We start from the raw sequence: 27,445 nt of genomic DNA, 5'->3' as shown, positions 1-27,445 counted from the left end.
AGCAAAACCATTTTTAGTGGGAAGAATTTTGATATTTCGAATGGATTTTGACATTTCAAATTAGTCATCAAGGGAACTATATCAAAACCTCAGTGAACTTTCTTAACTCTTAATTTTTGGTTTAGCATATGCACCCTGCATGCACATTCAAAAATATACATGTTTTAAATGTTTCTTAGGAGAGTCTAAAATGGAGGATAATATATCATGTCAATCATTAGGGTATATAAAGATGTTAATTTACAGGAGACTTAGGCAGGAAGATCACAAGTTCGAGGCTATCCTCAGGAACTTAGTGAGGCCCTGTCTCAAAATAAAAAGGACTGGGAATGTGGCTCAGTGGTATAACACCCCTGGGATGAATCCTCAGTAAAAATAATCATCATCATCATCATCATCATCATCATCATCATCCAATCTTGTTTATGGAGACATTTTAAAAACATTTAAATAACCTATATTTATATAATCATCCTTGATTTGTGTTCTTCTTAATATCAAAAACATATTTTAAATGAGCTGCAGTTCTGTTGTTAGCTCTTAAGATAGAAGACAGGGTCAGCCTTCTCTGGTGGCAGAAGAGCTCTTGAGCGGTTAACATTTGGTTGAATTCTGTACCAGTCAGGGTGAGTGTAAGGTCCATCCACCACCATAAGTGTTTTTATTGAGTGGTAACCATGCTCTGTCAGAGTGCTTTCTTGCAAAACACTGAAGAGTACACACAGGAAGGCTGCCTCTGGAAAAATCAATACATTTCTAATTTTTCCCATGATATATATTCTCAGTGCTTTCACAAATTAAAAATTCTATAAGGAACTTTTTTTTTTCCCATTGGGGGGAAAAAGAAGAAGTAACTAACAGAATCAGTGGTCTCAACTTAGACTTTTTATTAATACTTTTTGTTGAACTTTTTGGTTTTTGGTACCTTTGAGGTGTTTAACCACTGAGCCATGTTCTTAGCCTGTTTTTATTGTTTATTTTGAAACAGGGTCTCATTGAGTTGCCAAGACTGGATTTGAACTTGTGATTCTCCTTTCCTCAGACTCCTGAATCACTGGAATTACAGGCATGCACCACCCCGCCTGGCTTGTTGAACTTTTTATAAATGTGCTTGGATTTCTACTTCAATCCTGTTGCCTTAGCCAGTTTTTGCATTGCTGTGACCAAAACACCTGGCAAGAGCAACTTAGAGGAGGAAAAGTTTATTTGCGACTCAGTTTCAGAAGTCTCAGTCCATGGGTGGCCAACTTATGCAAAGTGAGGCAGCATATCATAGGAGAAGGATTCAGCACAGGGAAACTGCTCCCTTTGTGGTAGCAAGGAAGCAGAGAAAGAGAAAAGAGGGAAAGGGGACATAGGAAAGATTTACCCTTTCCAGGGCTCACATCCAAACCATAACACCAATTAATAGACTTCTCCTAGCTAATTCTAGTGCATGTCTATGATTATCAATTGCTGGGTCAATCAGTGATTCTCAAAAGTGTGGTTGTTACTGGCCCTGTGGTCTCAGCATCACCTGGGTTCTTGTTTGTTCACCTACCCTTCTTAATCCACTGAATCAAGAACCCTGGGAGAGGGCAGCAGTCAGTGTTTTAACAAGCTCTCCAGTGATCCCTTTTCTGTGAAGATCCCTTTTCTGTGAAGATCCCTTTTCTGAGAAGATCCCTTTTCTGAGGCTCTGCCTGGAATGGTTTTAAAACTCCTCTCTAATATTCCACAGATGCTTGTCTTGACTATTAAAGGCTTTCAGAACATTGCTTTGCTGCTCATCATTCAACATTTGACTTTCTTCATCCAGTTCTTTTGCTGTTATCTTTCTATTTGAATATTCTTATAGAATTCAAGTATCTGCTACTGTGAGCCTTCCAAATGCTTTGTGTTTTATGTCAGAGGCAAGGCATTAACTTTAAATGTTGCATAAAAAGGCTTTTCCTCCTAGTGTGTTTTGTCATTTATCTTATTTCTGAAGATTAGCAAATGCAGAATTATTATCCTTGTTTATGGTAAGAAGTTGAAAAGGGTGCTTTTCAGTGTGGTTCTGGCCTGGACTTTTGCATGATGCACATGGGTCAAGGTTAGTGGCAGGTAGTTTGAAGAGAGTGCCACTGTTCTCCTTTGTTGTCCTAGTTCATATCACTCTCAGCAAATAGCTCTAGCAGAATGGCTCCTTTAGGTCCAGCTCAACATGTGCTGGTCAGGCAGCACGGGGAATTAGAGCTCTCTGCTCACTGTAAGGAAACCTCTTTTTTTGGCTCCCAAATGGTTTCCAGAGCTATCAAAATAATACCATTTGCAGGCACTTTTCATGGCTGAAAAGAGCAAGTTGGAGAGGAAAAGGAGTACTCTCCGGGCCCTGGGAGAACTGTTTTACAGCTGGGCATTGCACATAAATGCTAACTGAATGCCCTTTCAGTTGTATAACTCACTATTGGGGCTCAACCGTGGAAGAGGCACTCAACAGAAATGAAGAGTACCTCACACAGGCATTTGTACTTGTAAACCAACTCTTCTTTGTGAGCCGCAAATGGCAATGTGTAGGACATTGTACTACAATTCTCAAGAAAAGCTTGCAGTGTCGAAGGGTTGGTGGGCCGCCTGCTGCTCATTAGAGATCCTGTCTGGCTCTTTTCCTGCAGAATGAGTGGTAGATTGCTGACACCTGTTTTCCCATCCAGTCTGAGGATGTGAAGTGTGCATTAGGAATGCCTGAAAGTGCTTCCTTGTGTCCGAATCTGGAGTTTGGTGCTGTTTAGGGAGATCCGGGTGGGGGTTCATTGCTAGGAGGGGAGATGAAAAAAAAATCAGTGGTGAGAAACTGCAGTATAAACTGAGAAGGAATGGTAATCCTCATTTAGCAGCTTCTGATTGTGCACTTAGTTCACACTCCAACTTGATTTCTCATTGAACAAAGGGGGGAAAGAGTCCTATACATGGAAAGACCTCAGGTATTTCTCAGATAATATGAATATATAGTTGAGACTATGAGCACATTAGAAATGAATAGAAATAACCAAACATATCAATATCACTAAGTTATTTAAGAATAAGTTTGATCTTAAATATATGAAATTTAAGTGTGTTGATGGTCTCATCGGTGACTGCACAGTTCTCTTCAGTTGTCTGCTCCACCTTTTATAATGTCACAAATCTGGCAGACAATGGAACAGAGGCCCTAATGTGCTGCCTTTAGTTACAAACATGGAATGTCTGCTGTATATAATGCATAGTGCTAAGTGTGCAGGTATAATAGAAAGCATAAGGCAGACCCTGCTGTATCAAGTGCTGGTGTCTCCTCTTTATCTGGAAGAAAAGACCAGGAGGCAGCACATAGGAGGAGTATGTTATAAGCACTGCAGCGTAGCTAGTAAGAAACAGGTGATCCATCTAGTGTGTTTTCAGTAGGTTTGGAGAAGGAAGAGAATTGAGTTGGGTGGATTGGAAGTTAGATGTAAAACCTGCTAAGGATATTAAAGGATGTGGAGAATTCATTGAGAGTAAGAGAGACTAAGGTGTATCTATTGTGGTTTTTTTCCCTGACATTCATAGGCTGTGGAATTAAAAAGTTGTTTTTTTTTTAATTTTTTTTCTTTGCTTTTTCTTTTTTTTTTTTTTTTTTTAAATAGTGGCAACACTTTTCTCTGACTCATCTGTGGGACTTGGCTGGGCCTCATGAACATTGGCCTACATTTGTGAACTGTGGACAGGGTTAGGGTTGGGTCATGGCCTTGGACCAGAGTGAAATTAACTGGCGCATAATGTGATTGAACTAATGACCTTGGCCTCATTACCACTATGTTTTAACCAGTTGAGTCAATCAAACATTGCAGAAAGGGTAATCGGGCTATCTTTTAGAAAGAGATGTGCATAGTAATAAACAGGAGTGAAGTCAAAGCCAGGTTCTCTCTTTATGTAACACTCAGGTGTTTATCTCTTTATCCTTGGGTTTTTATACTTGTTTCTGCATATAATAAAATAAGGTGGTCAAAGAAAAAGGACCCCATAACTGTTCCTGTGCTAGTATTTTTGACATCATGAAATATATAGTCATTTTTCTTGTGCAGTGTCAGGCTGTTTTTGCAGAGGCTGCTTTGAGCAACTATATTGTTTTCAATTTTAGATGTGTAGTGTCCCATAAAGTTATTGATGATGTTTTTCTCTTCTTCTCTGAAGTCGGAGCAGCCCAGTCCTGCCAGTTCCAGCTCCAGCTCCAGCTCCAGCTTCACACCGTCCCAGACCAGGCAACAAGGTATCAACAGCTCCCAGACAAACTAGGAGACATTTTTCTCATAAAACATCTTAATGAGTTGATTTATGACCTATCTTCTACTGTTTTATTATTTGAATGGTAACTCGACTTTTATGCAGTTGTATTTATTTCCCCTAGGAATGCACTTGGGTATTGTTCTGATATATGAGGCCAGGCTCTAGAAATTCCCCCTTTTTCCAGTCCCTGCCATCAGATTCCCATTTTACAAAAGGATTATAGACAACAGCCCATTCTAGGGAGTTCCCAAAGGAAATACAATATCAAAATCGGGACTTGAGAGAAATGGGTTTTCACTCTTCCTCCTTAGATACCTTTATTTGTTTTTCTACAGATTAATAGAGTTTGTTTTTAGCAAATGTAAATTTGTTATTTTTTAATATCTTTTTTTAACTGTTTATGCTCAACTGTTAACCCAAACCCTGAATAAAAAAATTAAACTAGAACATACAACTAATTTTTTTTTCGGTATATGTGCAAAATCTTCAAATGAGGCCTCCCCCTTTATTTTTTACATAGAAAATGAGTTAGTATCAAAGAATAGTTTGGTTTTTACTCTTTTATTAAACATCATCTTTTTCATCAATCACAACTGAATTCCTAACAACCTTGTATGTTTTGAAAGGGATTAAACTGTTTTGTGTATTTGGACTAAGGCTAAGCTTCCAGAAAAAAAAAAAAAAAGATAGTTTTGGCTATTCAGGGATCTTGTTCCATTGACTTCCAAAAGAAATAAGCCCACAATGAAAGCAGAGAAAGTTTGGGTTTTTAGAATGTGCAATTTCAGGGAGTAAATACTTATTTTAGAACTGAATAACTGATAATTTAGATATATGTATCATAAATTAGACTTTATGAATTGCCTGATCCAAAATGGAAGTGCCTCTGCCACCTTCTTGATTGTCTTTACAATCTCTTCTGTTAAAATTTAAAAGAACTATCTTGTTTTTCATCACACTTAGCATATAGTAAAAGGTATATGCATGGGGGGGTGATGAATAGGGGTGGGGAGAATGTGAGTGTGTATGTGTGCGCGCGAGCGAACACATTTCTATTCAACCCTAGAATAAAATTAGTTATGGCTTCATGTTTTTTTTTTTCCCTCCCATCTAATACTGGATACTGTCTTGAATTTTCTGGGCACTTGATTTATTACATGGCCTTATTTATGTTAATGCATGCTGGTATTTTGCCAGGAATTTCTTAAAAAGTAAAATAAAAATTGGCTGTATAAAATTGTTGCAACAAGACCTTCTGTCCAAGATCAATATGAAGATCAGAGATAGGACATTACACCATGGAATTGAAATACTTTATAATCTGAACTTGACTGAAATGCTTGCTTGACCTGAAATTGACCTTGAAATAAAAGGAACAGCTAAACCTTAATAGATCAAAAACTACAACACAAAGACTGCATTGCCAAGAACAAGTTAGAACCACAGTGATTTATTAATCTCAACTTTTCAATACATGGATTAACCTAACAAAACATCCAATTTACTAATAGATCTGTTTCTTTTTAGGTGTAATTTTTCTTAGGGAAGAGAAAAACTGAAAAAAAAAGTCTAGAAAATAGAGATTCTTTAATGAACAGTTTGGGGAATCTATTATGAAAACAGAAAAAAAAATCTATTATGTTTAGGTAGAGCTTGCATTCCAGACACTGAACCAAATTTTTCTTACAAATGGTATGACTGTATAGGATAATAATTACCTTTAACTGACATTCAGTGCTGGAAAGCATTCCCTTGTTCTAATAGGGCAAAGCTTGTTTGAAATCATATTTGATTTGCTGTGGTTCACTATCATTACTCAGGTCCTTTAAGGTCTATAATGAAAGATCTGCATTCTGATGACAATGAGGAGGAATCGGATGAGGCAGAAGATAATGACAACGACTCAGAAATGGAAAGACCTGTAAATAGAGGAGGCAGCCGAAGTCGCAGGTGAGTGTCTTGGAGGGAGAGAGGTTCTCTGTGGAGTCACACCTTTTCACTGGGCTTACTGGTATCATCAGAGCACAAGTGTGAAACACCATAAATAATAGCAGCAAGTGGTCACATTCATTTGAAGTTGGGGCATGTCAGCATGCTTACAGTCACCTTTAAGGGGAACTGTTTTTCCTTTTTTCTCAGGAAGAAGAGAGTTTTTCCTCTAAAAACTTGATAGGAAAAAGTCACATTAGAAGTTCTGAATATTTGAAAGTATGTGCCATGTGTCAGGACTGACTGCTGAAATAGTCCATTTTCATGTATATAGATCTGTTGCTGGCAGTAGTCTCAGAAGGTGAAGAAATGTGTTTGCTGTTTGTAGCTAGAAATACATAATTGGCTGCAGTGAATGATGTGTGTGACCTAATTAAAACTAGGATCACCTGTGTGTGTTTTCCAGAAAATAAATTCCTTTTAAGTGTGCTGACAATTAGGTTCCTTAAGTAGCTTTAATGCTGTGAGGCATAATTCCACATTATAAGATGGTAATTCATGTCACTTATAATTAATAGTCAACTTGAAATTGCCTTGAGGATTTCATTTCTTTATCATGAGGAAAACAAATAGGCGTGCTTACTTTAATGTGTTTTGAGTAGAAAAAAATATCAATCTACTTGAATTAAAAATCCAATTACATTTATGATATATTGTATTAAGTCTGTTCCTATTATCCACGACCATGTAGATAGCACTAAAATTCCTAGAAAGGATGTAGTATTAAACCCAACTGGACACACTGTATGCTCCCTAACTACTGATTCTTCAGTATTCTTTGGAAAGAGCCTCTGTAGGGGATATGCCCTGTTAGATCTCTCATTGACTGTACCTTATGGCCATACTAAACACTGTTTCTTCACCTTTTCTCCCAAATTCACCTGGACCCTACCTAATTCACCTGGACCTTTATGGCCTTGGCTTTTAAAATAATTCCCTCTAGAAACTTTCCATTTGGCAAGAAGAAATAGGAACAGCAAAAAGACCTAAAAGTGGTCTGATACTTACTTACTTAGTTACTTACTTAGACCAACCAAGATCCTGACCACTGGCTGTTCTCCAGTTTAGCTGATTTAAGAAAAAAAAAAGAAAGAAAGAAAGAAAAGAAAAAAAAATCTGACCTATTTAGGCAATTTCCAAGTTATTTAGAAGATCAGAATATTCTGTGATTAGCTGCTGTCCACACACTTTCTGCCCCATCCCCTGAGTTATTACAGGTCAGATCACATATTTGTGAGTTGTCTGATGTAGATACACGTTGTTGGGGACAGTTTCTTTCCCCCACCTGACATGTGCTCTTAGCACGGCAGTGCCAGTGTAACATTTGATCTGCGCTGCACTTGTGAAGTCTCAACTGTTTAATCAGTTTAAATACTCAGCCCTCCACTTCAGTCGAGAAGCATTTTAAAGCAGGCTTCAGCTGAACACTTCATTAATGTAATTTAGTTAAGAAAAACAAGTTCCATCAGTTTTTGCCAAAAGGATGTCCCAGTGTATCCTTTTCATTTCCTATCATGTATCCTGTCTATCTGAATATATAATAGGGCTAGAATGTGATTGCCTATTCAGAGGGGAAGAAAAACTAACCTGATTTCTAAAGCATTTTCTGTTTCTGAAAAGAATATTATATTAGGTTACTGTAGAACCAGAGAGAGGGAGCAAACACTGAAGGAAGCTTCAGAAAGAGGGCACACATTCAGCAGAGTAGAATAAAGAACTCTCTCTTCTCTGGTTAGAAGATAATTCCATTTTATGCTGAAAAGAAAAAACCAGGGAGGAGATGGTATTTTTATTGTCTTTAGTTGTTGAAAGATACCATCTTATTTTCCTAAAGCAGTATCCGAAGCACACCATTTCTTTGTGTAGATGGACTGTTTTTCCAATGTTTTAGCAATCAGAACTAGAGTTATCCTTGAATCGTGGCACAGTGGGAATGACTGGTGGTGGGGTTGGCACAACAGATTTCATTTATCAGTACAATAGAGTGGCTGAGCACTAGCTTTGGGTCACACTGCTTGGGTTTGAGTCCTAGAGCTGCCACTTTTACCCCTGTGATCCTCGATGAGTGATTCAGTTTAAGGCCCAATTTTACTCGCCTATGAAAAAAAGAGAACTAGCAGGTGAAGCATTTTCCATGGTTCCAGATATGAAGTATGTGCCAATCCATGTTAGTGGTTCTGAGTCAGAATGAACTTTCCCATAGTCAGTGTCTGGATCCCTCGCCTTTCATCACAGTTTGCACAGGTATTTCAAGAACCACCTGTTTGTAGTCATGCCTGTGATTTTTCTGTGTTCCTCTTCAGAGTTAGCTTAAGTGATGGCAGTGATAGTGAAAGCAGCTCTGCTTCTTCACCCCTACATCATGAACCTCCACCGCCATTATTAAAAACCAACAACAACCAGGTAAGTTGTGGGGTTCACACTTTACAAGACTCTGTGGAACTAGATGTGATCACTTCTACCTAGTTGGCACACTTTTTTACCTCTTAAGCTTAAACAATGTCTCTTTTAATGGCAAATAGATGGGAATCCCCAAGCTGAGGAATAAACACAGGGCACAGGGACTTATGAGAAGTTGGAAAGGAGGTGAGGAAGAGATGATAACCCATGTTGTTGCCCAGTTACTCCTCATTTCTATATATTATTCCTCTCAGCAATTAAGTAGGTGGCTTAATTAGAAAGAATATGGTGTTTGGGACTAGTGAAAAGGCAGGTTCTTTGCTTTGCCACCAGTAACTTGCTGGTGGGAAATTAATTTTTCTGATTCTCAATTCCTTCATCTATGAATGATGTTAACTCCTACCTCATAGTTATTGGAAGGATGCACAGTTCCTCCTTGGCATTCTGTAGCTGATAGGAGATGTTTATTATTATAGGTATTCTGTCTTAGGTTTCTCATCCAAGAGAAGATTATCATCACCTGAGATTGTGAGGAATAATTAAACACAGAAAATTGTGGTCATTATCATTATTATGAATTGAGCTTAAGGAAGCCTTATTAATTTGACAGCTCAGAATATATTCTAAGCAGAACTTTGAAGGCTGTAATGAATAAGATAGGAACATTTTCATTACTTACTAAAATAAACTGTTTTCAGGTATCATGAATATTGTAAAAAGCCTCATTGTGCATTGAGTTGATATTCATTACTGTAAGCTATTCTTATCTTTTTGTTTAGGCAGATTTCCTGTGACCTCTACAATAATTGCTTAATTCAAGTTACCAAACGAATATTAACTTGAAAATTAAAGAACTGTATTTTCCCACAAGTGTAGTTTCATAGGTATCCTCCGTTCCAAATAGTCTTGCCCTTGATTCTGTGATCTTTGTTTTGGTTGGAAAGTGCTATTTTATCGATGAAGACATTTTCTTTTTCCATTTTGTGTGAAGTGTAGGCAAAGAGCTCTTAGAATTTTAAATTCATTTATAAAGTTCATCTGCAACTTAAATCTTTCATTGTGAGATAGGAAGGTCACCAGTGCTCTTTGCCACACCAGCTAACCTGTAATGGTCAGCTGCAGTTTCTTTGTGCCCTCCACAGTGAAAGCTCAACCTCATCATTGTATTCCACATTCTGCTGTCTGGCTCTTCTCATCTCGAGTCTGAGCCATGCCCAGGGCCTGGCTCTCTCTCATCTCTCACGTGGCTGCCCCCCACCACCAGTCAAGTATTTTAAATGGAGAAAGTAAAAAGAGAAGGGACATAAATGTGGCCAGTCATGATGTTGGGGGGAACATTGTGCTGGTTAACTAGATAATTGGAGATCCTTCTACAAACTTTTAGTTCAGGAAGAACTAGTCAAAGAGAAGAATTTGGACCTTAATTATATTTTGTATCTGATTTAAACCTAGTTAGACTTGATTTCTGCTTCCAGTGGACAGTGTATGAGAACTAGGATGCTCTTGGTGACAGTACTCCGGGTGAAAGGCACAAGGTTGTGCTTTGGACCCTCATCAGTCTCCTTCAGCAACCCTCCCTGTCATCATGAAGACAGGCCTTGCTGAGTGAGTGTAGCTCCTACAAGCTCTTGTCTTGCCCTTCAAACCCCTCCTGAATGTGCAGTCTTGAGCTGACACTAGCTTTAGGGAAAGATGTGGATTCTTTATCGAACTATTTTCCTCTTTCACCTGTCTAGCAAAACAAAGCCAAAAATGAACAGTATCATCTATCTGGACAAATCTGAGTAAAAATTTCTTTATCCAGTTAAGTAGCATTCCACTGGTTCTATGGCATTAGTCTACAAATGTAGCTTCACACATGCAAATCATCAATCTGCCAGCAGTGCTCAGTTAATGTCACTTTCTCCATGTGCCTGTAACATCATAAGAAAGCTTGTGTGCCTTCACTTTCAGCTAGTTGGGGAAGGAAATACATGTATCACAGAAGTATTACTCCGTGGGCCTATATCTTGGAGCTGAGAGAGCCAGAAAAGATTTTTAAAACTGTGTCCAGACCAGTTTCTTAACCCCCTTAAATCACCTGTCCTAGTTCAGGTGTGATGCCATCCTTTTAAGTCAGCATTTATGGAATTAAAAAAAATTATTGTATTTCTAAGTTCTCTGTACTGATAGAGATAGTAAAAACTTCAGAATGCCTAAAAGTCACTTAAATTACAGTCTGGAATGTTTTTGTCTTATATTTAAAGGTATGTGAGAGAGAGCGTGAACAACATGTAAGTGCAAAGTGGTGTCTGAAATTGCACATCAAATAGAAAGGATGAGAACTTACTGGGGAAACCTAATTCTGAAATGGGAGGACTCTGGGTTTCCTTCTTTGTTGCCTTTTGGCTGCTCTTTACCTGCAGTTAATAATGAGTTTGCAAGGTACTTGCAAATTTCCATAAAGCAGTGGCAAAGCTGAATTGCCTGTTGTCTTTTCTCAAATCTTCCAGGGACTCAGAAAGAGGAAATGTGCTAATTGATTCTAACACTATCAGACTAACTCCCCCACGGCCCCCCCCCCCCCGAAAAAAGGCGGGAGCCCCAAGTTAACAAAGCAAGTGATTAGCTGGATATTGTTAGATTTTTTCATGTTTAATGTAACTCCTATCAGTAGAGAATCCATCCTCTGAATAATTGAGTTGTCATTCTAAGGGAAGGGATACAGAAAAATATCACCTTGAAAATTTGATTCTCAAGCCATATCCTCAGAGTAAGGACAGAAATACTACTAATCACAATCAGGCTCTTTTCTGAGATTATTATATCTACTCTTGGTTTGTTTCAGCAGTCTGGGTGGCTGTGTTTTCTTTAGTATAGTTTAATAGGGAATAATAACGAGTATTGTACCATTTTAACTAGAGATGACTTTTTCCCACCCCAAACCTCCCTTGTGTGAATTTCAAATGAAAACAAAATACCATATCTTTTTTTAGTTCAGAGTATGGCAGGAAGGGAAGAGGTGAGGGGACTTGAAGGAAGGAAGTGATCCATTGGACCTGAGCTAATACTCAGAATATCATAAATCACCTTTCAGCCTGCCAGGCATGCTGAATGAAATTAAAGAGAGTCTATCCAGTTAAACTGGTTTGAAATAAGCCTCTGGAAGACAAGGTGTTGTGCTTTTATATTCTGGAGTCGTTTCCCTAAAGATAAGAAATGATCATAAATAAAACAATTGTCTTCAGCATGGCTCAACTCTCTCAGAATGAGGTTTTGACAAAGCTGTTTATTTTGGAGCAGGGAGAGATCAAAGAAGGAAGATTAACTGAGCCCTCTCTGGGCAGCCACTCAGTAACTTGAGGCGGGTCACTGACACCCGGAGCTTTTGTTCCTGCCACTGCAGCCTCCAGAAGAAAGAAACTAGGATTTCAATGTATTTTAGCCTTCTGTGCTGTAGCACTTACGGAATGCGTGGGGTGGGACTTAAGCTCCCAAATGTTCTGTTTTCTGCTTTGAAGAGAATGTGGCAGGACCCTCTAAACCTAGTTAGCAGAGTTCCATTGCAAAAATAGCGTCCACAGCACTTCAACACCCAGAGTGCACCAAATGGGGGATGGGACCATGGAAGGCGGGATGTGATGGGAAGGAAATTCTGTTCTCCAGTGCACAAGGCACAGTGGAGCTTTTTTTTTTTTTTTTTTCTCCCTCTTGCCTGAAATCTCCCAGGATTGTCTCAGCAAGGCCCAGCCTGGTGTCTGAGTTGGCTAGGACTGCCATCTACTGACCTACTTACTCCTAGGTCTCGATGCTGATTTTCCCCTGGAGGTCTCATTTCCAACAGAGAGGAGGAAATTCTGAATGCTGTGGAGTGTTTGGTTTCCTTCACAGGGAGCACTTTACAAAAATGATCGCCTTGCAGCTGCTACTCAGTAATTTCCTTTTGTTGCCAAAAGTATTATATTGTCCCTCGTCCTGGTCAGATTGGTCATTTGGTTATCTCGGTTTTAAAAATGAAGAAGGAAGTGTGAATCTCAGGAGAGACTACTGGTAGCATACTTCTTGACCCATGCTTTATTTTCAATTCAAAGAGAAATAATCCCATTTAGGACTATTTGGTCTTTCCCAGAAGGTTGTGGTCCTAGCTTTGACAAGTAAAATGCTTATTAGTAGTATAAAATTTTAAACCGGAATGGGAACCTGAGTGTTATCTCATTCCACTTCCTCATTTCATCTTTTGGGGCCAAAAAATGATAAGGCTGGGGCCTGAACTTGGTTCTTCTGAGCCCAATCTCCTGTTTTTGACAGTGCAAATATAGAGTAGTTTGGTTCTTCGATTTTTTTTCTTTGTGCTATGGAATATGGCACACTGAGAACAAAGCCATGCCTGAGGTAGGGCAGGGGATAGTCGAGGGAAGAGTGGAAGGAATATGAAACTTGTTAAAGGAAGTCCTTTACTTGGCATTTCCTCCTTAATATTAGTCTCTGGTTATAACAACTCACTTGGAAATAAGGTTACAGTGAAAAAGACAAATTGCTTTGCTTCTTATGTCTGTACACATTTCTTGCCATTTATACATTTTAAGGGTGCTCGGCCTTTTCAAGCCAGTGCCATTTAAAACTTGTTTCCCTCAGAATTTTGAAGACCCTAATAAATCAGCTACATTTATTAAATAATAGTCATCTCCTTTTTATTAGTTAGAAATATAACTCCCTAGCTTGACCATATGCTACCATTTGACGTGGGCCTACATTTCCAAGCTTCTGAACAGGACTACTGTTAAGACCCTAAGCTGCAGTGGGTCCAGATCAAAGGAAAGGTGCCTGGCATCTTACCATGTGTTATCACACCATCTCTTGAAGCACAGAAGACAGTCCTGTCTGTTTCTGGAGTTGCAGGATCCCGGACTGGAGCATGAGTATACCTGATGGCCACCTTCCTTCCTAAAGGAAGTTTCAGTGTCAGCTTAGTGAATACGAGTTATTTGAGACTCTGAAAGGCAGGTACTGTAGAGGGCATCTGAGGGTTTGTTTTTATCATCCCTAGCCTACTGAGCACTGGTAGTCATGCTGAAACAGCAGAATGAAGAGGAAAAAATTCTTGCCCGAGGGGACTGTAATCTCAGAATAACCCAGCTGCTGTACATATGTGTGAGAGTGTTGTCACAAAAGAGAAGCAGCTTTGGAAGCTTAGATCAATTTCCTTATCAACTTTTTTTTAAAGTTCTGTTGCTCTGACTCAGCATTTCAGAGACAAGTAATTTATTTTCCAAGCAAAAGTGAGATTAGAATAGAAGGAAAACTATAGCGGGGAAATGCCATTTGGTAAACAATGTTATTGTCTGGTATTTCATGGAGTAAGTACCTTTGTTTATGTGGGAGGTTAGCTAGCAGGTGCTTGAAATAAAATTTAACACAATGTTCTCTTTGATCCCTAGATTCTTGAAGTGAAGAGTCCAATAAAGCAAAGCAAATCGGATAAGCAAATAAAGAATGGTGAATGTGACAAGGTAGGTTTCCAGCCCATTGGTGTGAGTGCTGTGGCCTTCTTGTCTTCTGGTTTCCCTTGATCATACTTGCTAGCTGTCCCTCCATTTTCTTCATCAGAAATGCCCAAGATTTCCACACGATGAGTGTTTCATGCCTGTGCTTTGTAGTTTATTTTCCATGCCTTGCTCATGTCTTCATTATTAAGCTTGACCATATGCTACCATTTGACGTGGGCCTACATTTCCAAGGGATTTTGAACACATTGAATTGGGAGGTAAGATTGTGAGATGTAAGTGAGCAAGACCTCTGATCCCACTGCAGGGTGTTTGTGTGCATCTTGCCTCTGAAATCTGACTACAAGACTTGGTAGTGCTTAAGTCACCTGGAAAAGGAAGGTCCCTAATGTGTTTGCAGGGGCAAGAAGACCTCTCTAAAGCTTTGTAAATCTTTCTTTTGCCCTTACTGAAAATGATTCTGGGGGTACCCATGCAGTCACACTAATAAAGACTTGTGAGTTTGAACATATGGAAAGAAAAGTACCCCTCTGCACTTCTAAGGGAGCTCTTCATAAACCAGATGGTAATTGGGATAGTGATCTGTTTTTTATAAGATATTATTGATATTATTTTGTTCTTTGGTCATTTGCTGTCATTGTTTATCTGAAATGTTTGGTACAATTGGGAGTCGTTTTTTTTTTTTTTTTTTTTTTTTAATTAAGAGTTTGCTGTAACCTACCTGGTAATGTGCACTGATACTCCCATCTTCAAACTTAAGCTTTTTTTTCCTGAGATTAAAGAATTAAAAAAATGAAAGGATAAAAATGAAAGCCTGTGATAACATGTTAAAACCTACAATTTAACATTGAATTTCCCCCAATCCTTGTATATACTTTATTGGAGTAAGGTGAGTCTGCCCACTGGACTTTTGTTGAGAGTAAATAGGTGAGAGAGTTCCTTACTCCCCCATTGTAATGCAAGCTTGGTAAAGGTGAAGGTCAACCAGGAACCAGGACAGACCTGGTCGGCAAAGGCCTTTGGACACAGAGTTCAAGTGGCTTGTGTAGAATGGTAGGATGAGGAGCGTCCAACTTCGCCTGTGAGTGCTTTCTTATTTTTCAACTGCTTCCTAAAGTGCTTGTTCTTGGGGTGCCCTTCTCTTCCAGGCTTACCTGGACGAGCTGGTGGAACTTCACAGAAGGTTGATGACGCTGAGGGAAAGACACATTCTGCAACAGGTGAGAGATGCCTCTCAGCACAACTGTTCTGGGAGACCCCAGGCTCTGCTTTATCCTGGGCTTGTGAGGTAGCACTTGGAGCCACAGCAGCATCTTGTGATTGGAATGGGGCCATGGCACCTGCTGAAGTATTTGGGGAGGGTTCTGATTTTTGAGGCCGCCTAGAAGTCAGCTTCTAGCTCCATGGTGATTCTTTCCTTCCCCAGTGTAGTCAGTGGCTAATGTTGTAATATGGGGTAAGGGAGGGGACAGTAGGAATGTAGGAGCCACTGGGACCAAGCTTCTGGTTTCATGGGAAAACAGTGATAAGAATTTTGAGTCAAGTGTTATAAACATTTGTGATTGAATTTAGTAACCTTTTTCCAGTGCCGTTCTAAGGAAAATAAATATTTTCTTCATTTCCCTTATCTTGTTAAGCGTACATTCTATTATTATGAACTCAACTGTGAAATGCTTGTAGGGTGAGGAAACTTCTATTAATACAATGTGATGTTTTGAGAAGATAAGAAAAGTGGGTTTTAGTTTTTGTACAGTTAGAGTTCATGCCTTTATTGTATTAACAGTGGCTATTGATAAAATGATTTTTCTTTAACACCCAAAAAGTCTGTGCGTCCAAATTCCAGGGCGAGTTTGCAAATTGTTTCACTTCAAAATTTTTTTCTTTTTTACTACTTTCAAATGACTGGAAATTAGTACTTAATCTGCCCCAGCTGTGTGTGAATTATTTTGTAAATGTTTAATGGTTGATGGTCACATTTATATTCTGTGTACATTTTTGCTTAAATCTATAAATACACACTCTCAAACTCGCCAAGTTTCCTGACTGGTCTGATAAACTTTTAACCCTTCTAAAGTTTTAGATTTGAACAAAAGACTTTGTCTACAGACCTAGATTCTTATTTGTGGATAAGTTACATGTCTTGCATTTTTCTCTGAAGTGAGTATGGGAGTCAGGGGGAGCAGGATTTGAGTGGCTTAACCTAAGTCAGTACTTTGCAAGTACATTCTCCCTTGGCATCCACAGAGCACAGGTTTCAGGTCCCCATTGGATACTAAATTCTGTGATGCTCCACTCTCTCGTCTAAGATGGCATAGTATTTGCATATAACCTGTGCACATCCTCCATTCTTTAAATCATCTCTAGGTTACTCGTAATACCTAAAACAATGTAAATTCTTTGGTCATCACTGCTATACTGTATTGTTTAGAGAATAAAACACACACACACACACACAAAAAATCTATACATGTTCAGCACAGTTTCCCCCCCCCAAAATATTTTCAATTTATGTTCAATCTGAGGATGCAGAACCCACAGATACAGAGGACCAAGTGTGTTTTTCTTCAGCTTTCTCCTATAGAAGGGAAAATTATATTGCCTGCCATTTACCAATTATTTGGGGTTAATTGACTAATGCCGACGGTAAATCTATTAGCTGATCTTCCCATCCCTTCCCAGATACCAACTCTGAACCACTGTGGAAGAATTGACCAAGAAAGCTATTAATGCCCAAGCTAGGCCTAAATTGTGAGTCTCACAGGAAAGAGAGACAGATGTTTGAGTTGGGTGGGGGCACGTTCACAGAGAAAGCACAGATAACGAATCAGGGACAGTGTGCCACTGGGCAGGGTCTTACCTTGTGGTGTCATTGGCATTCCTAATTTAATGTTGTCCTTTATTTTGACCTTTGAGAGAATTGTGAGGGAAGGAAGCTTAGTAGAATTCCATCCAAGTGGATTATTTTAGTATTCTGCTGGGAGAAAGTAATATCTATGAATTTTTAACCTGGCAAAAAAGGCACCCCAGGGCACACAGCCTCTCACCCTAATTGCATTCCCAGGCTGGTTGAAAGCTCTCAGTCTTTGGCCTTTTGCCTTGTAATGCAGCTGAGGCTTGTGATTATGATACCATGATGCATGTCCTGTCACGGTTTACTGCTTAATTAATTCCTATTGTAAAACATAGCACTATTGAGGACTAATGTTATTCTCCACCTTGAGGGCTGTTCATCTCGTGGAATGCATTCTACAAAGTCTCTGTGTTCTCCTCCATGCAGACTTGAACACCTGCGGCAGAATTTCTGGTGGGCCCAGAATGATATCCTGGGTTCTTTCCTGTTCAGTGCATCTCTATCAAAAAAATCTGCTCTGACAATTTTATTTGGCTCACAAAAGGGGTTAATAGCATGTTTTACGCTGGGGACATGCTATCCTGGCACTCAGTATTTAGTTTAATGAACAGAAAGCATTGGCTCAAGGGAGGCTATGTGCCTAAGCCACTTTTTAATAATGTAAATATACAGTAGAGCGGACACAAAGAGAAGGAGAGAGTACCTAGGACTGATTAATAATTTGATTTTTCCACATTTATTTGTAGACTGAAGTGAAAAATATTTAACCCCCCTGGCAGTTCAGCTGCAAGCTTGATTTGTATCCTTGCCTGAAAGAAAAAAAAAAAAAATCTGAGAAAACCCAGAACTTCCTTAGAGCAGAGTATATCAATTTAGATACCAGCTATCATTCTTTTAGAATCACCTTTAGGGATTGAGGAATGAGTGGTGTATTAGAGTATTCCTCCTAACAACACAGAGAACCCTCCCTAAGAAGTGTTCTGCTGCAAATGATTTCCTCCATCCTGGGAAATTACCTGTCATATTGGTATCCTTTGTAGATTGGAGTCTGATAGCCTGCATTGAAACCCAAAGGAGGCACACATTTTCATGTGGAAGACAAGGCTTCCCTGTCTAGAGTAAAGGATATTTTACCAGAGCACTGGCTTCACTTGAGGTAGAATCAGTTAAAGCAAAGCTTGTTCAAGACTTTCTCCCTCCTAGAAGAAGTGATTTTGGATGGGAAGAGCCCTGGCATTTGAAAATATAAGTCAACCAAAAATAAGGCATCTATCACTTCTCCGCCTCCTGGCTAAGGTCGTGTGTAAATGAATGCATGTAGCTTTTTATAATTAAAAAACCAGAGTTAGGGGAGGGAGTCATAGACTTAACAAGTAGATAGTACCCTGCTTGAAACAAAACAACCAACAGCCTCTGTGATACCCCCTTAAAAGGCTGATGTGGCAGGAAATCATCCATCACAATGTTTTCGCAACAGCCATCATCTGAAGAATCAGTTAAGCAGTTTACACACTACCTTTTTCACTACTCATATGTACCCTGTTCCCTTGAATGCTTTTATCTGCAGTTACTCTGTCTTCTATTATTCTTCTAGACGGGCATTTTGATTGCATTTTGATGCAGCATAATGACAGCAAGGTAAACCCACATTACATCCCAGAAACTATATTCCTACAAAAAGAGTGGAGTCCTTTGGAGACTAGCGGCCTGTGTCATTGGAATAAAGCACATTAACATGGTGTTTCTGATGTTTGAGCTATCGGGATTCCTGGAAAGGAATGTGCACTTATTTTTCTTTATGGAGTCTTTACTTAATTGAGGACATGGGTACATGCTCTAATAACTTAAATCATTAATGTTGTTCCCTTTGGCAAATAGTCCCGAACTACCCAACTGCTCCCACTGCTACTGCCTTAAGACTGTCTCTGCATCTGCCCTGATGTATTCTTATAGACTCCCATTAAAGTTGCAGGGCTCATTTAGTTAGATTTATCAGATTCCCTTTCTATCTTTGCGTATGTGTGGCTGCAGGCAGGGTGGGGCATGCTAGAGGTAGAGAAAGTGGGAGGCTGGGTGGGAAGCCCTAGAAACCTAAAGATGTTAACAGTGCATGTGAGATGACTGGGCTTTATTTCCTAGCGGGCCGAAGTGTTTATTTGCTTTAAAATTAAGAGGCTTTTTTTCTAGAAGGAATTTTTATTGCCCAGTTTTCTGTTTATTGTTCAATAATTAGTGAACCACTATATTAAGTCATAGAAAACTATTTTCTTAAAAGGGTAAGTTCCCTGTTATTTTAGGATAATGTGTAGGGCTATGCTTCCGTTATCCAGTACATTGCAGTTTTAGCCCATCATTTCAACTATTTGGCTTCATCTCTTTTCTTCCCTTCTCCCTGAAAACTTTTGTTATGATTATTAAAAAAAATTGTTAATAATAATAAATTCAACCTGGCACATTTGCACACACCTGCAATCCTAGGTGAGGCTGAGGCAGGACGATTGCAAGCTCAAAGACAGCCTGGGAAACTTAGTGAGATCCTGTCTCAAAAATAAAATAGGTTGGGAATTGCCAGGTGCGGTGGCATACACCTATAATCTTAGTGTCTTGGGAGTTGAGACAGGAGAATCATGAGTTCAAAGCCAGCCTCGGCAATGGCAAGGTGCTAAGCAACTCATTGAGTCCCTGTTTCTAAATAAAATACAAAATAGGGCTGGGGATGTGGCACAGTGGCCAAGTGCCCCTGAGTTCAGTCCCTAGTAACACCTCCCCCCAAAAAATTGCTGGGAATGGATATCAGTAGTAGAGCTTCCCTGGGTTCAATCCCCAGAGCCACAAAAGAAAAATATCAGGTAGACTTTTTTTGAGTTTTAGGTTCTGCATTTTTTTTCTTGCTTCATTTGTTTTATTACTAATGAAATGGCTAACAGTCGTTAAGGGCCAGAGGTAAAAGCACCAGGTCTGATAATCCATGTGCTCTTTAATTATCTCCCACATAATAAGTTTACATGATGACCATAACCATGGTGCCCTGATCTAGGTAGTAACTTATAGTTTATAGGGAAATTATTTATCATATCTTATTTAATCCTCTGCAAATCCTTGTATGATAAGTAAAAGAGATAGCATTGTCCCCATTTTACTTATGAGGAATCTGAGGCTCAGATGTTATAATGTTCCAGTGCCCTTCATATAAAGAGCAGAAGAACTTTATAGGCCAAATCCAGAACTCCCTGTTCTGAATGCCTTGTCACTTACCTGCTATCCCACTAGTTGGGGAGAGGAGTCCACCTCTGGTCTACTTGGTAATTATCTCTGTTTATATTTGAAATCATAGTAGCTCGGAAGAGACTATTTTTTTAATCCTGAAATTTATCAATGCATACTAGATGTACAGTTTCTACATAATATAGTAAAAGAAAAAAAAGATAATGTACTCAGGAAAGTACTCTTATTTCAGCCAGTGTTTAGTATAATTAAGTATATGATTGCTATGAAAGGCTTGTATGTGTGGACACAACTGTGTGTTTATGTCTCTATATGTAAATATTTGTGGGGAATCAGTGAGAGTTCTAAAACTATTTGTTAATAAACACTTCGGTGTCCATTTTGGTTGTTTTGTGTGTTGATACGGTAATTTTTGATGAATTCCTCCATGAATGGTATATTTTAATCAGAATTGGGCATATCCCTTCAGATGATCTATTGATAGATATAATGGAGCCCTGAATCTAGTAGCTTAATCGAATGAGGTTCCCTCCTCCTTTCCTCCTCAACATATAACAGAAGGCCCAGGGATAGTAATCCATAGTCAATTTAGTGGCTTAAAAGATGCCACTGAGGACACAAACTCTGTTCTTCTGCTCTGCCATCTTTCATATGTTGCATTCATCCTCCTGAATGGAAGATGGCTGCTGTGCTTCTGGGCATTGCATCTACATTAAAGAGAGGAAGAAGGTCAGAAGGCAAAAGGCACATATTCATCGTCCGTAACATTTTCAACAATTTTTTTTTTAAATGCCAGTGGTTTCTGACAAGTACGTTATAAATAGTAGTTCCGAGTGCTACACAGCATTCTGATGAGGCAAGCATTTTAGCTGTGCATGTTTGCTACTCTCAAAAAGTCAGATTCCTGTTAGTAAAGGGGATAATGGAAAATAGATGATCAGCTTGCAGGAACTGTCATGTTCCACAGTAGGCATAACTTGTTGTATTATTAAAACCATAATTATATCTCCAAAAATAGTTTCAGAGATTGAATAAGACAATAACAGTTCAGTTTGGAGTTTTGCAATTAATTAGATTTAGGCTTAATATGTCTAATATGCTTCTGTTGAGATTTAAAAAAAATAGCATCAGGAATGGGGAACACTTTTTCTGGTAAGACCCACTGAGCCATAGGGAATAGTTCACAGATGTTTCAAGGAAAAGTAAGTGTAATAAGAGAAGGTGAAAAGTCTTAATTCTGCTGGTTTTCAGATTGGCATCAGATAATCCAAAAATTAATTGAATAAATCATAGGGTAAATAATTTAAAATTCTTAAAATTATTGAACTAAAGAGATTTAGAATCAGGAGATAGAAAGGGAATAATACAGACAAATGAGAAGTGGAAGTTTGCCAAGTGTTCACTTTGTGCAAATATTCTTTCTCTTGCCCTAAGGCTGATTTTCCTCCCTCTCAAAGATTGCTAAAGTTAATTCCCATCCCATTTCTGAACCATTAACACACCTAGTTAAAAACCCCACTGCCCAGGCCCAGTATCCATTTCTGATAAGATTATTAGTAACATTGGAGTAGAAAGACAGTACATGGGAAAAGAATGTCTCACACCCAGACCCAACATCATTCTTCATATTGAAATTTCAAAACTGTCCTGCTACAAGCCTTGGCAAGAGAATACCACCTCTGCCATCACTGCCATTTAACATGTCATTTTTCCATAAGTTGGAGCCAAAACAGAAATGCAGTGTATCTTGTTCTAATTGGGGAGACATTGGCATCCTCTCTTTTTCTACATAAAATTTTTCTCTCCGGAATACTCAAGGGAATAGCTGAGCACAACTATAAGTAATAAACATTTGTATGTATTTTTATAAAAGTAGCAGAACATGTACAGCTACAAAGTGAACATGGGGTGTGTAACCAGTATCCAGATTAGAGAACAAAATAGTCCTGGTGACATAGGGGGTCCCCGGGGGCCCATACTCAATACTGTGTTCATCAGGGGGGTTGTATGTAGTTTCTATTATTTTCTTTGTGCGTTTCTATACTGTCTAAATTTTCAATAATTATGTACTCAGAAATAAAAATGATTATTTTTTTGTTTGCATGTGTTGTTTTTTTAAAGAAGTTATGTTATTTCTAGGTTGAAGTTTGTTTATGTCTGTTAAGCATAGTCACTGTCTATTGATCAGGAACTAATTTTTATAGAAGTCTTGAAATTTTCTTTCTCCCTAACCACCCACCCAAGGAAAATATTCTCTTGTTGACTTGAAAGCAGCATTTTAAAAGGATGAAAATTGAGAACAAATAAGTCTGTTTTCTGTGAGAATTTTTCGAAGACTTTATGTTTATTTGACTTACCAAACTGGCTACGTAAGGTACTTTTGATTTTATAGGACCTTCTCATTATAAATAAGGGTGTTTATCACTTGGATCCATGTTTGAGCCCCTCCATCTCTTAATCTGGGCCTTTTGATGTCTGTTACTTATTTCTCAAACTTTTTTTTCTTTACTCCTTCAGATTGTGAACCTTATAGAAGAAACTGGACACTTTCATATCACAAACACAACATTTGATTTTGATCTTTGCTCGCTGGACAAAACTACAGTCCGTAAACTACAGAGTTACCTGGAAACATCTGGAACATCCTGAGGATACAACAACTGGATGCATCAAAAACTATTGCTTTTTTTTTTTTTTTGGTTGTGATTTTTTTTTTTGTTATCGTTGTTTATATGAAAACACTCAGAATGATGCAACCAAAAGGGAAAAAATAAAAATCAAACAACCTTCAGCTTTATTTTCCTTTAAAGCCAGTCATCATCTCTTGATAAAGGAGAGGTTAAGCAAACCAGCCTCAGCGGACCACTCTTCTCTCCAAGGAAATCCCCGGGAAGAGTTAGCCTGGATAGCCTTGAAAACAAACAAAGCAAACACAATACAAGAAAACTTAAAGAATGTGTATGGTATCATGTCTCTCTCCGTGGTGGTTCATTCCACAGGACGAACGCATACTCAACACACTGCCTTATTACATAACTGATCTATTTATTATCGCATACAGATATTCTAAAGTCGTTGAGGGAATGACACCACCAGACATTATGAGTACTTGGTCCCGTGGATGCTCTTTCAATGCAGCGCCCTTGCCATCCCAAGCCCAGTGACCTTACTTGTATACCGTGCCACTTTCCACCAACTTTTTCCAAGTCCTTTAACTTGTTGCAGTCTGTATTTTCCACCTTTTGTTTTTCCAGTTCCAGGACACAAATTTTCAACTGGGGGGACCAAATAGCCACTTTGATTTTCTTCTTTGTGGTCTTTTTTCTGAAAGTTGGGGCCAGACCTTGGCTGTATCCATGTAATGATCTTGGACCATGGTAGAAAAGGCACCAAATAGGATCATATGACTTGCTGTCTAGCCTTAGTCAATAAACCTGTAGGACTTATACAAGAGCGTACCTGTAAACGTCCTGACTGCAGCATTGTCGAGCTGTCAACCGACATTCTTGTGTCTGTTTTACTGTTACAATATTAGGCAAATATGGAAGTAAAGGCATTCCACAGGATCAGCATTTGAAAAAAAAAATTCCAATCCTGTTTTCTAAAGAAATGTAGAAATTCTTAATTTGGATCTATTTATTAGAGGTTCAGCTCTCTTCAGCTGCCAGCTTGGTATTCATCTTTATTGTAAAACCAGGAATCAGAGTTTTGTTTGTTCACATACGATTCTCTTAGACTCTTTTATATTTGAAAAATTAAAATCTTTCTTTGGGGGAAAAATCTTGGTTATTCTGCCATAACAGACTGTGTATTAACTTGTAGATTCAGTGGTTCGAAACCTGTTTAGTCCCTTGCTAATGTTTCCAGAAGGATTTCCTGTATTGGTGAAAGTAAAGATGGTTGGGGGGTGGGGGATATTTTTGTTCTTGTACCCTTGTTTTGGAACTAGAACTCTGTCCTGTGGCATGCAAAAGAAAGCAAATTATTTTTTAAAAGAAAAAAAAAAAACCAAAGTACTTTTTGGTGTCATTATTCTATCCTCTCCATAAATGGAGAAATGAAAAGTGAGAACAGCTCATCCTCCAGGTCTTTACTAGGAACTCAACCACAATGAAAAGAAAGGAAGAAATGCTTCTGGATCCAAAGGTCTGTCCCTGGATCAGCCTTAAGGAAGTCTCTGTGCTAATAGACCAGGATCTCCCTCGTTTGCTCCTATGCCAGATGCTGTCTTTTCATTCAGAGATTAACTAGTGTCTGTACAGAAAATGGTCTCTCCAGACCCATTCTTTTAGTAGGCAGTAATGTAAATGCAGATTGATAATGGAGTGATTTCTGCATTTTAAAAAGAGCATTTTTTACACTGTTTCTTTCTATCCAAAGAAATTATTTTTTCCTTTTAAAAAAATTATAATACAGCCATGCTCCTTGTAAATTACTTCTCTGAAGTGTCCTCCCAGAGGACAAGTGTACTTTCAAGAATGTTATGATTCTTTATGATGATTGGCATGAACTGTACTTGAAGCATTCGTTATTGTAGTCTACTTCTCAATGTGCAATTACAGAGATGATACTTTCCAAGTTATTTTGGACATTAGGTGACTGATGAATTGTGTGGTTTTAGTTATAGTTTGTTCTTAACTTTACAAGTGAAAGGGGAGGGAAATGCTTATATGGAAATATTTCTGACTGCTAATTCACATATTCTCACTAAACCAGAAATTTATGTGGTTAAACTAATATATCTCTTTGTAATTTGGGCCATTTTTATTTTTGTAACTAAATTGTGTGGCAAAATTTTTGATTTGGCAATGTAGAGATTTTTTTTTTTCCCATAAGGTAGTAACCAAGAAACTAGGTCAGATTAAAAAAAAAAAAAACAAAAAAATACTTTCCTCCCGGAAAATAAAATAAATAAGGGCAGCTATTACAGTGATATACTTTAGACCTGAATATTAGATAATCACATGTCTTCCAAATAGCATACCATGTACGTTTATAAACTAGTAACAAGTTTTAGAAAAACTTGCCAACCTCCTATTATCCAGATAGCAAAATGTGTTTCCCACAAAATTCTAATAGTTAGCTAGATTTGGAGTGTTTTTGTTTTTTGAAGCAGTGCTCTGGTCTTCATCATGTGATTTTTAAATACAGAAGTAATAAATCCTCTCTCTGTTAAATCTCAGAGTTATTAAGACTTTTCATAAAGTCACTTGCTCAGTTCTGCCCCATTTATGCATACTCACCTTTGAAACTTGTTGAGAATTTTCTTAACGTGTACCCTAGTGGCTTTGGTTTTTTTAAGCACAAAGGGGAAATGGCAGGGTTTAATTTCCTTGATATATATATATATAAATAGATGTTTCAGATAAAGTTAATTGGGCAAATGTGAATATGGTTTGAACCAGCCAGAGTATGATAAACTGTCTTCAAAGTTTTCCCCTGTGATTTGAGGTGGAAAAATGTATGTACAGAATTTGTGCTTTCAGCCGCCCTTTATAAATTAGCTTTTGCTTCTGGTTTTGCAGCAGGAGGTGTGTGAGAGGGAGTTCTTCTGTCTTAGGATACACCAGTTATATTAGCAGATGTTTGCAGTTATTCTGTATCTTTGCCATGACCCGTCCCTCTCTCTATGTGAACAAATGTCTATATATGCTTACATATTGTGTCAAAGTATAGATGAGGAGACAAGAGTTTAGGGGGAAAAAAAGACCTCGTAAGAATGTCCTAAACATTTTTAAATTTGCTAAGCAAAACTCTGTAAATGAATCATTCACCTTTTTGTGGAAAGAGCCAATAAAATTGGTTTTCTTCCACTAGAAAGTTTCTTCCACCAAAAACAGTTTTTGCTGATACCTTTTACAGATCCACCTAATCTTTAAAAAGCAAACAAATGGCAATTTAGGCCTGCATAACATAATGTTTACCATTTCAAGCCCCACAAATGTAGTTAACACTTGTTTAAGAGAGACTTTACTCTTAAATGTTTTAGCTCTACCTATTTAATAGAGTTGGATGTTCAGTGTTGGAAATGGTCAATGTCTGTGTTTGGTGGCTCGTGTTCATTTTTCTCACTGTGGAAGTGATCAGCTCGGAGTAATTTGCTGTGTGCTTATTACTTTCCACCTTTAGTGTCTGTGTACTAATGCTGTGTACTGCTCCTATATTTATATACCTATACACACACACACACACACACATATATATATATATATATTATCAGAGTAATTTTGCTTTGGACTGTCACTCTAAAACTATGACTATGATGTAGAGACTACTACAGCTGCAGTGAACGCGAAGGAGTCGAATCCCATGGTGTAGGTTAGTCTTGGGCTGCAAGTCGACATCTTTTGACCTCTTCTGTTTTATATGATGCTTTTTATTATGTAGGCACTGCCATCCCCGAATATTCCTTGTAAAGATGCATTGAAGAAGTCAATTTAAAAGGAAGACAAAGCCACCACTGTCTGTAAACTGTAAATATGTACTTTGGCACTTGTACTCCAGTATTCTGAAAATAGAGTTATGATGGAAATGCTGACAGATCCTTAACGGTGGCCAGAGCTACCATGCAGTGCAAAAATAAATTAAGTAAAAATGTATTCTTGAGATTAACAGTGCAAGGCCAATACGTTTTATAAATCTGTCAGTATCTTTTTAATGGAGTGTGTATGTGTAGTTATGTTGAAAGATACACTGTGTATGTGTGTGTACATGCTTTTATGTGAACTACAAGGCACACGTAAGATGTATTTGCCATCTCTAAAACCCATGTTGAAATGTAAGTACAGATTGACAGAAATAGGTGTTTTACTTAAATTCATGCCTAATCTATTGTGGCTCTTTTTTTTTTTAACAATATATAGTCTTACAAATTTATTTGATCAGTTTGGTTCTACTTTGCAATTCAAGAAAAATAAGCCTCTTGTCATACAGCGATGCTGTTTCTAAAGAATGAAAAGAATTGAGGTAACCAGAGAACTGGTAGTGTGCCTCAAACCTGCTGAGGGCAATTTATATGTGCATCCTTCCCCCCCCTACTCCTTTGGAAGGGTTGATATAGTAATTGTCTAGCTATAGCTAGACAGAGTTGATATTACAAAGTATTTATTTTAGTACCAGAGCATGCTAACTTGATTTGAAAGGAAGGATAGAAACTACTACAACAAAGGGAAATTAAAATACATTGAGTTTGGCAAATAACCAAGGAAATTAAATAGGATACTCATTAGTGAAG

The 27,445-nt window shown here is 38.3% G+C and overlaps 1 protein-coding gene across 2 annotated transcripts in view; it reads left to right on the top strand.

Annotated features, from left to right (window-relative positions):
• The window catches only part of Mllt3 (MLLT3 super elongation complex subunit), a 266,718-nt gene extending 239,895 nt beyond the window's left edge, over nt 1-26,823 (top strand). For both annotated transcript variants that reach the window (XM_078047693.1, XM_078047694.1), the window contains exons 6-11: nt 4,171-4,246; nt 6,084-6,213; nt 8,556-8,655; nt 14,070-14,141; nt 15,284-15,355; nt 22,729-26,823. In XM_078047693.1, the coding sequence (XP_077903819.1) occupies nt 4,171-4,246; nt 6,084-6,213; nt 8,556-8,655; nt 14,070-14,141; nt 15,284-15,355; nt 22,729-22,860 (582 nt within the window). In that variant the 3' untranslated portion in view covers nt 22,861-26,823. The remainder of the gene's footprint in view (nt 1-4,170; nt 4,247-6,083; nt 6,214-8,555; nt 8,656-14,069; nt 14,142-15,283; nt 15,356-22,728) is intronic.
• Nucleotides 26,824-27,445: the final 622 nt, after the last annotated feature.

Source organism: Ictidomys tridecemlineatus, chromosome 4 (genome assembly GCF_052094955.1).
Source record: "Ictidomys tridecemlineatus isolate mIctTri1 chromosome 4, mIctTri1.hap1, whole genome shotgun sequence".
Taxonomy (NCBI): domain Eukaryota; kingdom Metazoa; phylum Chordata; class Mammalia; order Rodentia; family Sciuridae; genus Ictidomys; species Ictidomys tridecemlineatus.
This window is presented reverse-complemented; position numbering and strand designations above follow the sequence as displayed.